At 42.7% G+C, this 15,227-nt stretch overlaps 1 protein-coding gene across 1 annotated transcript in view; it reads right to left on the reverse strand.

The window, feature by feature from the left end:
* ITPRID1 (ITPR interacting domain containing 1) overlaps nt 1-15,227 on the reverse strand; it is a 144,560-nt gene that overhangs the window by 116,880 nt on the left and 12,453 nt on the right. Inside the window, exon 2 of the mRNA XM_044295460.1 lies at nt 6,493-6,567. Within this exon, the coding sequence (XP_044151395.1) occupies nt 6,493-6,567 (75 nt within the window). The remainder of the gene's footprint in view (nt 1-6,492; nt 6,568-15,227) is intronic.

Raw genomic sequence — 15,227 nt, forward strand, 5'->3', positions numbered from 1 at the left:
CTACACAGAGTGACAAACGCTATTGGAACAAATAATTTCAACTGGAGTGATATACCAGTTGCCTCCAAAAAAACGCATTGAGGCAGGGATGTGATATACCAATAATATACTTTCTATATAGTGCATTTGGGTAGTGCAACATTTGTTTGTACTTCTGCTGCGATACCACAGCTACACAGAGTGACAAACGCAATTGGAACAAATTATTTCAACTGGTGTGATATACCAGTTGATACCCCAAAAAAAAACTGATTAAAACAGGGGTGTTTATATACCAATATACAGGCCCACACTGTACTTTCTATATAGTGCACTTGGGTAGTGCAGCATTTGTTAACGGTTCTGCTGCGTTACCACAGTTACAGAGTGACAAACGCTATTGGAACAAATAATTTCAACTGGTGTGCTATACCAGTTGCCTCCCCAAAAAACTGATTGAGGCAGAAGTGTGATATACTAATAATATACTTTCTATATAATGCATTTGGGTAGTGCAGCATTTGTTAGCGGTTCTGCTGCGATACCACAGCTACACAGAGTGACAAACGCTATTGGAACAAATAATTTCTACTGGTGTGATATACCAGTTACTCCCCAAAAACTCTGATTGATGCAGGGGTGTGATATACCGTCTTCCACAAATACTGCTCTTCAATAGGAACTTTTGTCACAGGGTCATTTTGAAAATGACAGGCAGGCCATTCCACAGGGGTGGTAGGAGTCGGGCAGGTGCACCAGGCCGGAGCCTAAGTGGGAAGTTGCAGAAGGTGTGTGCGAGATGCACCAGACTTGGTTGAGTGGCTCACTCAGCCTTCCTCTTCTGCACCCTCCTCATCCTCTCTATCTGCACCCTCTTCACTCTCTGCTGCGTGCACCCCCAAAGACAGCCCTATTACAAGACCTTACCGATGTGTAGCCATTCTTGGCATCGGGTCAGATAGAGGAGGTATCAACGGTCACCAACCAGCAGTCTGCCGACACTACCCAGATCAGCCCAAGGAGGGTGGTCCCTGCTGTTGCTGCCTATGCCGAGATCTCTAATGTCTATGGTGGTGAAGGTGACAAAGATGACGTGTCGATGGGCGTCATGTGGGAGCCAACAAGAGAGGAAGAGGAGGGGAATTCAGAGTGAGGGACGGAGCAGCAGATAGGGAGGCCGTCAGAATGTTCGCCCAGTGGGCAGTAAAAGTTATGTACCTTTACTGCCTGTGTTTGCTAGACCACATGTCTGTGGTCAGATGTATATTGGCACAGACACTGTGTGCCAGAGATTAATTCACTTTCCTCTGAACGTGGCCATATAACTCCATGATGCCCTTCTGGGAGAAATATTTCCTTCCAGGGACCATCCATTGTGGTGTGCCAAGGGCCACAAATTTTCTAAAGGCCTCTATTTTATATGGCAGGCTAGCAGTTCCGACAAGCCTGCAGTCACCAATTTGGAAAGAGGGTTATCCGGCATCATCCTCTTTTTACATGTAAACATTTGGGCCACGGAAGCCTGCCTTTTGCCAAATGATTGAAACGACGGCACGGTGGAAGGTGGAGCGGAGAACAAATGGAAGGAGAGAGGAGAAGAAGAGGCAGGATGTGGAGTGCAGGGAGTGTGGCTTTGTGGATTCTGAAGGTGTTGCTCCCTCTGGGCTCGGTGATGGGAGGCCAGGTGATTTCTTAATGCGGACGTCCCTAGGTGAGTGTTGGGCTTATCGCGACTTATGCGTTGACAGCACAGATGGCAACACTATTGTCACCAGCTGACACGTTTAAAAAAGTCCACACTGCGGACTTTTTCTCATATTCCACTAACTTGTGTCAAAAAATAAAATCTCACATGAACTCACCATACCCCTCACGGAATCCAAATGCGTAAAATTCTTTAGACATTCTTTAGACATTCTCACGCTATAGGGCCCCTAAAATGCCAGGGCAGTATAAACCCCACATGTGACCCCATTTTGGAAAGAAGATACCCCAAGGTATTCGCTGAGGGGCATATTGAGTCCATGAAAGAGTTGACTTTTTGTCCCAAGTTAGCGGAAAGGGAGACTTTGTGAGAAGAAAATAAATAAAAATCTTCTATGAACTCGCCATGCCCCTCATTGAATATCTTGGGGTGTCGTCTTTCCAAAATGGGGTCACATGTGGGGTATTTATACTGCCCTGGCATTTTAGGGGCCCTAAAGCGTGCAAAGAAGTCTGGAATCCAAATGTCTAAAAATGGCCTCCGAAAAGGAATTTGGGCCCCTTTGCGCATGTAGGCTGCAAAAAGTGTCACACATGTGGTATCGCCGTACTCAGGAGAAGTAGGGCAATGTGTTTTGGGGTGTCTTTTTACATATACCCATGCTGGGTGAGATAAATATCTTGGTCAAATGCCAACTTTGCATAAAATAATGGGAAAAGTTGTCTTTTGCCAAGATATTTCTCTTACCCAGCATGGGTATATGTAAAATAACACCCCAAAACACATTGCCCAACTTCTCCTGAGTACGGCGATTCCACATGTAAGCATGGCGAGCTCCTAGAATTTTTAATTTTTTGTCACAAGTTAGCGGAAAATTATGATTTATTTTTTTTTCTTACAAAGTCTCAGGAACTCGCCATGCCCCTCACGGAATACCTTGGGGTGTCTTCTTTCCAAAATAGGGTCACTTGGGGGGTAGTTATACTGCCCTAGCTTTTTAGGGGCCCTAATGCGTGAGAAGTAGTTTGAAATCAAAATGTGTAAAAAATGCCCTGTGAAATCCTAAAGGTGCTCTTTGGAATGTGGGCCCCTTTGCCCACCTAGGCTGCAAAAAAGTGTTACACATGTGGTATCGCCGTACTCAGGAGAAGTTGGGCAATGTGTTTTGGGGTGTCATTTTACATATTCCCATGCTGGGTGAGAGAAATATATCGGCAAAAGACAACTTTTCCAATTTTTTATACCAAGTTGGCATTTGACCGAGATATTTATCTCACCCAGGCGATTGCGGCAAACCGCAGGTCAATTCAGACCTGCGGTTTGCTGCGTTTCTGGGTTATTTGGGTCTCTTGTGACCCGATAACTCGGAACAGGATCATGGGAACGTCTCCATATACTAGAATGTACTGTCGGATTTGAGAATTACGTTGAAATCGCAATTCGATTAATTCAAGTTATAATAATCGAATTGCGATTTCAACTTAACACTGCTATATTCCATATTCATTAATTCTAGCCTAATATGTAATATAGCAGTGCTAAGTTGTAATCGCAATCCAATTAATTCAAGTTATAATAATCGAATTGCGATTTCAACTTAGCACTGCTATATTCCATATTAGGCTAGAATTAATGAATACGGAATATAGCAGTGTTAAGTTGAAATCGCAATTCGATTAAATCAAGTTATAATAATCGAATAGCAATTTCAACTTTTTACGTATATTCTTAATATTGCTCTAACTTCGTCTTTTAGAATATTCGTAATATTCTAAAAGACGAAGTTAGAGCAATATTACGAAATTTCGTAAAATACACATATAGACTCTATATGTGTATTTTACGAAATTTCGTAATATTGCTCTAACTTCGTATTTTAGAATATTACGAATATTCTAAAAGACGAAGTTAGAGCCATATTGCGAATAGTCTAAAAGTCGAAGTTAGAGCAATATTAAGAATATTCGTAAAATACACATATAGATTGTAATTTAGCTAATATACTGCTATAGTAATTTTTTTTAATAGTGTACATATTTTACAAAACTTAAGTTCATAAGAGGCAAAAAAAATTGAGAAAAAAAAAAGGATTATAGCACTATATTAGCTAAATTACAATCTATATGTGTATTTTTCGAAAATTCGTAATATTGCTCTAACTTCGTCTTTTAGAATATTACGAATATTCTAAAAGACGAAGTTAGAGCAATATTAAGAATATTCGTAAAATACACATATTAGCCTAGCCATAGTCAATTAGTCATAGGAGAACGTTGCCTTATACTATACTAAAAATCGCAATACACGATTAATTAAATCGCATATTATTCGCAATAATTGGAATAATTGCGAATATTCGATTTCGACGAATATAACTAGGAATATTCAATCGAATATTCGCAAAATATCGCAAAATCGAATATGACACCTCACGCTCATCACTAATCACCATTGAAGCCAGTCATTGGCTGGAGAGGTACAAGTGAATATGCCCATATCCAACCGGATGTAAACAGCACTGGGACCGGAAGATAGAGGCAGTGGGAGCAGGAGAGTATGAATCTGTTTCAGGTCCATGCTGCAGGAACGTGTTAAAAATATTTTTTTACCAGGGAATCTCTAAGCCCCTGTTAAATAGCACGATATTTAGGACAATTACTGGGAACAAATGTTCATAGGAACGCTCATTCCTGATATCTGGCCGGTATAATCGTTCCGCTGATCAGCTGATAAACAAGGACTCACTCGTTTGTCGTCTGATTTGCATATTTTATCAGGATGAAAGATGTACAATTATCGTCAGCACATCTTTAGGTGTAATCAGGAATGTGCTACCAATAATCGATAGAGGTGAATGAGGTAGGAATGATTGTGGTAGTGATCATTCCTCCCCAGTAACTTTGCATTAGCTTGTGTAATAGGCTGCTGCAAACAAGAAATGATTAACTTTTTTTGTGGCCCTTTGAAATAGTGCGATGTGACAATGCGGCCCCCAGACCAAAAAAGGTTGTGCACCCCTGCTCTAGAGTTATTGATGAGCAGCTTTCTTCACCCGCATAGTGAAGAAACTACTCACCAGCAGCAGCTAGACCTGGAGCAGGACCTAAACTAGCAGGTGGTGGCATACTTGGACAGCATCCTGCCACTCCACATTGAAGATCTGCTGGACTATTGGGCAGCCAAACTGGATTTGTGGCTGCAACTGGCAGAGCTTGCCCTGAAAAAGCTATCTTGCCCGGCCAGTAGTGTGGCATCAGAACGGGTGTTAAGTGCGGTGGGGGCCATAGTTAGCCCAAGAAGAACTCGCCTGTCCACCCAAAATGTGGAGAGACCGACCTTTGTCAAGATGAATCGGCCGTGGATCAGCCAGGATTTCCACCCACCAATGCATGATGCATCAATCTAGATTATCCATGGTGCCACACCAACACTTTGACAAGATGGTTTCTTCTGGCTACCTGCCTCAGCTACTAATCTGATACTGCCACCTGCCTGATGCCACACATCTAAAGCCAAGTGCTCCCTTTTTCACCCACCATCTTCAGTAGGTACCGGCATTGCCACCCACCTCCCCACTCTGTCAACGGGTCACTCTGTGTTCTCCTGATGCTGCTGTTGTCGCCACCTCCACACTGTCATTGTGCCACCCTGTGGCCTCCTCTTGATGCTGCTGCTGCTGCCAACTCCACACTCTGTCATTGTGCCACTCTGTGGCCACCTGATGTTGCTGCTGCCACCTCCACACTGTCATTGTGCCACTCTGTGGCCTCCTCCTGATGCCGCTGCCACCTCCACACTCTGTCAGTGGGCCACTCTGTTGTCTCCCCATGCTGCTTCCACCACACCACTATGTCATAGGGCCTCTTTGTGGACTTCTCATGCTGTTCCCACCCTCTGCACTTCATGACTGGGCCACTATTTTGCCTTTCAGCCTGGCTGACATCATTATTTAATTGACCCTTCTTCTGATGTCAGAAGAAAGGAAAAATGAGACGCACAACGGATCTTGTCTATGTAACAGCTGTAAGGCCTGCATAACATGGTCCCTATTTTGCATCATTGGCTTATGATTTGGTAGCCAAAAGCAGAAGTGGGTACAAAACACAGAAGACATGCAAATATTTCATTCATGTGTCATCTATGTTTTGGATCCACTCCTGTTTTTTTGGGCTTTAGCAATACTGATGGATTACTGACTGAATTCTGACCAAGTCAAAGCCGATGCTCCACAGACAGGATCCGTTTTTTGGGGGTTATTGTTCTGACGGATGAGAGGAAGGGTGAAATAATCAGTGACGTCAATACAAAGTTACTGCTGACACCCTCTCCACTCTATAAGTCGATCAGTCAGCACTCCGTAGTATTAGCTGGCGGTGCACGTGTCTAGGGCCAGCATCCCACACGTATCCATATAGAAAGGACCGACACTCGCTGATATCATGCAATATTCTTTTTATTGTTTCACATGGAAGAACAATAAGCGATCAGGTGACGCGCTTCGACTCTACATGATTCTTTGTCAAAACAATAAGTGTGAATATAAAATTGATACATTTAAATAGACCGCCGGTTACCACGTAAGCGGCACAGTGTTCTACACCCCTATAAAGGCTCTCTGCAGCCAGGAAATAGCCGTTTTTTAACGTGATTCACCACAAATAAATTCAGATCAAACCAAATTATTTCAGAAAATTCAGTGAACCGGAAATATTGCATTTTTGAGAAATTCACTCATCTCTAGTTGTCATCATAGGTAGTACTTTCAAATGAACATTTCTAAAATAATAAAAAACTACAGTGAAACAAACCTTGTAGGTACACTTGGAGCTGTTTTTTTGGTTCCATCACTTGTTGGAAATGTTTCTATATAATTATGTAGACAGCTAGAAAAGACACAGAAAAAAATCATTTTAATTATACATCACAATGATTCTCCTGTGCAATCATATTTATTTTTTTTGCATTCATTTACGCTTAAATTAACAATATCAGGAGTAAAAAATAGAAAAGAATGAGAAAAAACATAATATGTGTCAAATTCAAGCCTCAGCATCTTACTTTGGAAAACAAAATATGGTAGCATATTGTAGGTGTGAGAATAAAGGTGTTAGGTGTTAGCAAATGCTAATTATACTGTAAATGAGACAGAAGGTATCCTGCTTTATGACAGATGGTGAATCAGCTGCTAACCTTCAGGGAACACAGCTTCTCTAGCCATGACTTCCAAAATATATTATTTCTGAAATACAGTATTCTGTTCCTTTTTGAGATACAGTATGTCTGACAAAGATCAAACTGCGTACAAGATCAGATTAAAGAATACATTGTTGGTAAAGGCTCCTTAAAATAACAATTGAATGTGGCAAAAAAAAAAGTTGTAAACATACTTTTTACATTAGAACGTGATAAAACAGTTAATACGTTAAGGACCTTGGATGAGAATGCTCATCCTAACTGGTTTGTACTTCAGGCACTAGGACGAGCATTCTCGTCCTAGGGTTAACGCATTGGCCCACACGCCCTGCAGCGATCAGCTGATACTGACAGCCTGGCCCCTGCAGTATCTGCCAGCATCGGTGAAAACACTGATGCTGGCATATTAACCCCCTGTATGCCGCGGTCATGCGGGAGCTTGCATATCCCCATCGGGTCCCTGTGCTGCGTTGACAGGGACCCGATGGTTGCTAAGGCAGCCCCGATGCCTTGATCAGGCATCGGGACTGCCAGCTACGGATGCCCAGAAGATCCAGCCACAGGGATGGGTCTCCTAGGCCAGTGTTTGCCAACCAGCGTGCCTCCAGCTGTTGCAAAACTACAACTCCCAGCATGCCTGGACAGCCTTTGGCTGTGCAGGCATGCTGGGAGTTGTAGTTTTGCAACACCTGGAGGCACACTGGTTGGGAAACACTGTCCTAGGCAACTGTCAGCGTCTTACAGTGTAAGACACTGACAAATCAATACAGCACTATACAAGTGTATTGTGCAGCATCAAAACAGGGATCAGACCCTGAAATGTTGAAGTCCCATAGTGGGACAAAAAATAAAGTGAAAAAAGAAGTTACAAAAATAAAGTTTTACAAAAAAATTAAAAGTTTCAAGTAACCCAAAAATTGTAAAAAGTAGGGATAAAAAGAAAAGTATACATATTAGGTATCACCATGTCCATATTGACCAGCTCTATAAAAATATCACATGACCTAACCCCTCAGGTGAACACCGTCAAAAAATAAATAAAAACTGTGCTAAAAAAAACTTTTTTTTGTCACCTAACATCACTAAAAGTGCGACACCAAGCGATCAAAAAGGCGTATGCCCCCCAAAATAGTACCACTCTAAATGTCACCTCATCCCACAAAAAATGAGCCCCTACCTAAGACAATAAAAAAACTATGGCTCTCAGACTATGGAGAACCTAAAACATGATTTATTTATTTTTTGTTTCAGAAATGCTTATATTGTGTTAAATGCAAAAAAAAAAAAAAGTTTACATATTAGGTATTGCCGCATCTGTAACAACCTGCTCTATAAAAATACCACATGACCTAACCCCTCAGGTGAACACCATAAAAAATAAAATAAAAACAGTGTCAAAAAATCAATTCTTTGTCACTTTACATCATAAAAAGTGTAATAGCAAGCGATCAAAAAGTCATACGCACCCCAAAATAGTGCCAATCAAACCGTCACCTCATTCCACAAAAATAATACCCTACCTAAGACAATCTCCCAAAAAAATATATATATAACTATGGAGACAGTAAAGCATGATTTTTAATTTTTTTGTTTAAAAAATTATATCATTGTGTAAAACTGAAATAAATAAAAAAGGTAGACATATTAGGTATTTACACGTCCATAACGACCTGCTCTATAAAAATATCACATGACCTAACCCCTCAGGAGAACACAGTAAAAAAAAAAAAACTGTGTCAGACATTTTTGGTCACCTTACATCACAAAAAGTGTAATATCAACTGATCAAAAAGTCATACGCAACGCAAAATAGTGCCAATCAAACTATCAGTTCATCCCACAAAAATGATACCCTACCTATGACAATCGCCCAAAAAATAAAAAAAACTATGGCTCTCAGACTATGGAGAAACTAAAACATGATTTTTTTTTGTTTCAAAAATAATATTATTGTGTACAACTTAAATAAATAATAAAAAGTATATATATATTAGGTATTGCTACATCTGTAACGACCTGCTGTATAAAAATATCACATGATCTAACCCCTCAGGTGAACACTGTAAAAAAAATAAAAATAAAAACAATGTCAAAAAAGCAATTTTTCGTCACCTTACATCACAAAAAGTGTAATAGCATGTGATAAAAAGTCATGTGCACCCCAAAATCATACCAATCAAACCATCATCTCACCATAGACCCTAAAATTAGACAGTCGGCCAAAAATAAAAATAAACTATGGCACACATTTTTTTTTGTTTAAATAATGTTTATTGTGTAAAACGTAAATAAATAATAAAAAGTATACATATTAAGTATCGCTGCATCCATAAGAACCTGCTGTATAAAAAATATCATATGAACTAACCCCTCAGATGAACACCGTAAAAAAAAGGGTAAAAAAAAACATTTGTTGTCACCTTCCATCACAAAAAGTGTAATACCAAGCGATCAAAAAGTCATAATCACCCCAAAATCATACAAATAAAACCATCTCATTCTGCAAAAAATGAGACCCTACCTAAAACAATCTCCCAAAAAATAAAAATAAACTATGGCTCTTAGAATATGGAGACACGAAAACATCTTTTTTTTGTTTAAAAAATGCTTTTATTGTGAAAAACTTAAATAAATAAAAAAGTATACATATTAGAAATCACCGCATCCGTAAGAACCTGCTGTATAAAAGTATCACATGACCTAACCCCTCAGATGAACACCGTAAAAAAATATAATAAAGTGTGGCAAAAAAGCCATTTTTTTGTCACCTTATATCACAAAAGGTGTAATACCAAGCAATCAAAAAGTCATATGCACCTTAAAATAATACCAATCAAACCGTCATCTCATACTGAAAAAAAGAGCCCCTACATAAGACAGTCGCCCAAATAATAAAAAAAGTTGGCTTTATGTAAAACTGAAACAAACAACCAAAAAAAGTCATAGTTGGTATTGTCACGTCCATAACAACCTGCTCTATAAAAATACTGCATGATCTAACCTGTCAGATGAACATTGTAAATAACAAAAAATAAAAACGGTGCCAAAACAGCTTTTTATTGTTACCTTGCCTCAGAAAAAGTGTAATAAAAGCAACCAAAAATCATATGCACCCTAAAATAGTACTAACAAAACTGCCACCTTATCCCATAGTTTCCAAAATGAGGTCATTTGCTTGGAGTTTCTACTCTAGGGGTGCATTAGGGGGGTCTTCAAATGTGACATGGCAGCTTAAAATTATCCCTTCTGCGCCCTACCGTGTGCACGTACAGCAGTTTACGACAACATATGGGGTGTTTCTGTAAACTACAGAATCCGGGTAATAAATATTGAGTTTTGTTTGGCTGTTAAAGGGGTTGACCGGGTTCAAAGCTGAACCCGGACATCCCTCCATTTCCACCCAGGCAGCCCCCATGACATGAGCATCGGAGCAGTTCATGCAAAGTCATTTTTAGGGGTTCCGTTGACATACCGGGGCTCTCCATGGGGCTGACAGGAACCCCGGTGACGTCACCGGCACTGATGGGCAGGATTTAGCTCTGCCCTAGCCAGTAAAACTGATTTTACAAACTTTGTTAACCCTTTAGGTGTTCCTCAAGAAAAAAATGGAAAATGGAGATACAGTTTCATAATTTCACTTTTTTGGGCAGATTGCTTTGTTAGTGGAATTATTTTTTTATTAAAATGTAAAATCTGCCAAAAAAGTGAAATTATGAAACTGTATCTACATTTTCAATTTTTTTCTTGAGGAACACCTAAAGGGTTAGCAAAGTTTGTAAAGTACAATATGTGATGAGAAAACAATCTCAGAATGGCCTGAATAAGTAAAAGTGTTTTAAAGTTATTACCACAAAGTCAGATTTGCTAAAAATGGCCTGGTCCTTAAGGTGAAAAAAGGCTGGGTCCTTAAGGGGTTAAAGTTCGGCTCAAGCATCTCGATGGTAGGCACACGACGGTATTCGACCGAATTCCGCATTTGCTTGAGCGCGATGCTCAAGTCTCCTCCCCACACGTTTGTTGGCTGCTACGCAGCTAATAAGCGTGTGGGTAACTACTACCCTTCACTGTAATGCCATAGCCATGTTGGTTACTGGCTTTACAGTGATTGTCTGTCCTCGGGTGCTATATAGCACCTGATAACAAGTGTTTGGCTCAGTGTTAGTCAGGAAGAGCTATGCTGAAGAAGGGAAAGATAGTGTAGGGAGCGATTTTTTATTTTTTTTGTAAGTTTAAAAACTTGTCAGAGACCCAAAAGTCCTTTTAAGGACTATTGTTGTGTGTGGCAGCAGAAATATATATGTTTAGCACAACCTGCACTAAATTGCTAAAACTTTATAGACCCAAAGTTCTTTTAAGGACTGTTGTGTATGGCAGCAATATCTATTTTTAGCGCATCCTGCTCTAAATGGCGTGCAATAGTTAGGCAGCTGCAGACAGCGACATTATCTGCGCTGCATCTCCTGTGTAACGTGTGCACATCCAAAATTGTAAGTGACATCCAGTGTACTTTTTCCATAGACGGTGTCTGCTGCGGACAGTGAAATTGCCTGGGGTACATCTCCTGTGTAACGTTTCCACATGCCAAATACCTGTGACATTCCCTGTAATTTTATATTAGCCGCTGCTAACATCAGCAATAGTTAGGCTGCTGCAGACTGCTCCAAGAGGAGGTGGTGGACGATCAAGTCACTGACACAACCTGGGAAGGTGGCAAGCTGAGCGAGGACAGCAGTACAGAGGGGGAGGGATCCTCAGTGCCACAACAGGCTGGAAGAGGCAGTGGGGTGGCAAAAGGGAGAAGGCGAGCCAAACCAAACAGGACCGAAACTGTTCCCCGGAGCACACCCTTGTGGAAATCTCCCTTGCCAAGGAGTAGGTGTTCCGCAGTCTGGTGCTTTTTTGAGGAAAGTGTGGACGACAAAAGAATTGCAATTTGAAACTTGTGCCATTCAAAAATGAGAAGGGGTGTGAACCTCATCATCATCAACATGATCCACCACATGGCATCAAAGCACCGTAATAGGTGGGCCGAACGCCTGGGTCCACAATCTGTGTCTGTGGGTCACACCACTGCCTTCTCTTCCCCTGTGTTACGTGCTGGCCAATCCCCTGTCGAAGGCGCAGGCCCTGATGCCTCCCGCCCTGCACCTGGACCTACGCAAGCACCATCAGCGACCACATTCCGCGTCCTAGCGCAGCATACAAATGTACTTACCCCAGGAATTGGAACGCAAGTGTAAATATCCAGCCACCCACCGACAGGCCATATCATTAAATGAGCAACTTTCCAAATGGCTGGCCCTGGAAATGTTGCCATTTAGGCTTGTGGACACTGAGGCCTTCCACAGCCTGATGTTGGCAGCCTTCCCTCGTTATTTAGTCCCCAGCCGCCACTATTTTTCACGGTGTGCCGTGCCCGCCTTACACCACCATGTGTCCCATAACATCACACGTGTCCTGACTAATAAAGTTACTGGGAAGGTCCACTTAACCACTGACACATGGACAAGTGCTTTCGGCCAGGGACGCTACATTTCCCTGACAGCACACTAGGTGAAGGTTGTGGAGGCCGGAAGCGAGTCGTACCCTGGGATGTCACAGGTGCTACTGACACCAAGGATTGCGGGCCCTAATTCCATCAGGGTTTCCGCCACTACCTACGTTAGTAGCGCCAAACCCCACTTCACCTCCTCCACCTCCTCCGCCTCCACTTCCACCTCAGAATTATCCTCTTGCAGCACCAGTCAGCTATCAGTCGGTAGCTGGAAGCAGTGTAGCACTGCAGTGGGGAAGAGTCAACAGGCCATGCTTAAGCCAATCTGCTTAGGTGATAAACAGGACACCGCCGCAGAGCTGTGGCAGAGGAATAGAGACCAGAATGAGCTGTGGCTCTCGCCACTCAACCTAAACCTGGCATGGTTGTGTCTGATAATGGCCGTAACCTGGTGGCGGCTTTGGAGCTCGGCAAGCTCACACACATCCCATGCCTAGCCCACGTCTTCAACTTAGTGGTTCAGCGGTTTCTCAAAACCTACCCAAATTCGCCTGAGCTACTAGTGAAGGTGCGCAGTGTGTGTGCCCATTTCCTCAAGTCATTGTCAGCTTCCGCCAGTTTGTAAACGCCGCAGCAGCGCCGTAGCAGCGCTTACAATTGCCAGCTCACCGACTGTTGTGCGACTCACTGGAACTTGACTTTCCACATGTTGGCCAGGCTTTGTGAGCAGCAGTGGACAGCAGTGGAATAACAGCTGCAACATGGTCGTCGCCTTTCCAGTCAGCTTCCGCTCTTCACAAGTGAGGAGTGGGCATGGATGTCTGACCTCTGTGAGGTTTAAGAAACTTTGAGGAATCAACACAGATGGTGAGCGGCGATAACGCTATTATCAGCGCCACCATCTTACTTCTGTGTCTACTCAAACGCTAGCTGCCCACAATTAAGGCCAACGCTTTGCATGTGGAAGAGGTGGAAATAGGGGAAGACGTTACACAGGGTTATAGTCAGACCACCCTCAGTTTGTCTTCTCAACGCAAATTGAATTATGATGAGGAGAAGCAGGAGATGGTTGCCTTCGCTACAGAGGGTAGTTTAATGGAAGTTTAATTCCATCTGTTCAGCGTGGATGGGCAGAATAGGAGGAAGAGGATGAGGAGACTGAGAGTCATCCTCCTGATGACAACAGCAAAGTCTTGCCTGTTGGGACTCTGGCACACGTGGCTGACTTAATGTTAGGCTGCCTTTCCCGTTACCCATGCGTTTTACGCATTTTGGACAACACCGATTAATGGTTGTTCACCCTTCTCGACCCCCACTACAAAGAGAACCTCATCTCTCATTTCTGTGGTGGATAGGATGAGCAAAATAGTGCAATACCAGAAGGTCCTTGTGGAAAAATTGCTGCATAAATTTCCATCTGACAACACTGGCGGCACAGTATGTAGTTCCTTGGACAACCAAGGACGGGAGACGAGGGAAACACACAGCAGTTCCAACAGAGGCAGGGCAACAGTCAGCCTGGGACAGTTTCATGACACCCCGCCAGCACCCTCATCCTGATGCGCGGCCTAGTGTCACAAGGAGGACCGCAAGCAGACCGCGACAGAGTCCTCAATGATCCCTCTGTGCCTTACAGCTACTGGGTGTCCATTTTTTATAATGTACTGAATACACTGTATTCCCATGCACCCCTTCCACCACAAAAAAAGGATATATGGTTCAATCTTCCTTTTCTCCTCTTCCATCATATCAACATGCTTATTAGTCTGCCCTCGCTCCTAATGTTGTAGAGGGCCAGTCCACCTGCAGGCCCTTGCATGTAATGGTTTAGAGGGTCAGCTCACCAGCAGGCCCTCACCTACAATATTTTAGAGGGTCAGCCCTCCTGCAGGCCCTCAACCATAATGTTTTACAGGGTCAGCTCAACAGTAGGACCTCACCTACAATCTTTTAGAGGGTCAGATCACATGCAGGCCCTCACATATAATGTTTTAGAGGGTTAGCTCACCAGCAGGCCCTCAACCATAATTTTTTACAGGGTCAGCTCACCAGTAGGCCCTAACCTACACTATTTTAGAGGGTCAGCTCACCTGCAGGCCCTCGCATATATATAACGTTTTTGAGGGTCAGCTGACCAGCAGGCACTTGCCCATAATGTTTTCGATGCTCAGATCAGCAGCAGGCACTCGCCGCTAATGTTTTAGAGAGTCAGCTCTGCAGCAGACCATCACTCATAATGTTTTAGATGGTCAGCTCAGCAGCAAGTCCTTACCCCTAATTTTTTAGAGGGTCACCAGCAGGCCCTTGCTCCTAATGTTTTTGAGGGTCAACAGCAGGCCATCGATCTTAATTTTTCAAGGGTGTATGATGCCCTCCTTTATGTGTAATAAAGGGCATATCAGAGTGCCGGTTCCTTGTAATTTTTGGCAGCCCTTGCACTTAGTGCATAGTCTTTATGATTGTAGGAGTCCCACTACCTCAACAATACCACAATATGAATGAGGCACCTCATTTGCACTTTATATACGAGTAAATATACAGGAAAGAATCTTTATCTTCGGTTTGGTGCGTATTATTGTCAGTCTGTAAAAGTGGCGTACTACTCGGACAACATCGTTCCCAGCAGCGACCTGGGAGTCCAAGATGCATCCAGACATCCTCTTCATGCTGTTTCCATCAATTTCTGACCTTTTCCTATGAACCAGACACCCTCCCCTCTTCAGAGCAGGGGGTGCCTGGTTTAATGCTCGGGTTCTCTCATTGACTTACATTGTGCTCGGATGCTCGGTAGAGCACCCGAGCATCTGGAGGTGTTCGACCAGAACACCCGAGTACTTTGGTGCTCGATCGACACTA

This window comes from Bufo gargarizans, chromosome 5, assembly GCF_014858855.1.
Source record: "Bufo gargarizans isolate SCDJY-AF-19 chromosome 5, ASM1485885v1, whole genome shotgun sequence".
NCBI classification, from domain to species: Eukaryota; Metazoa; Chordata; class Amphibia; order Anura; family Bufonidae; genus Bufo; species Bufo gargarizans.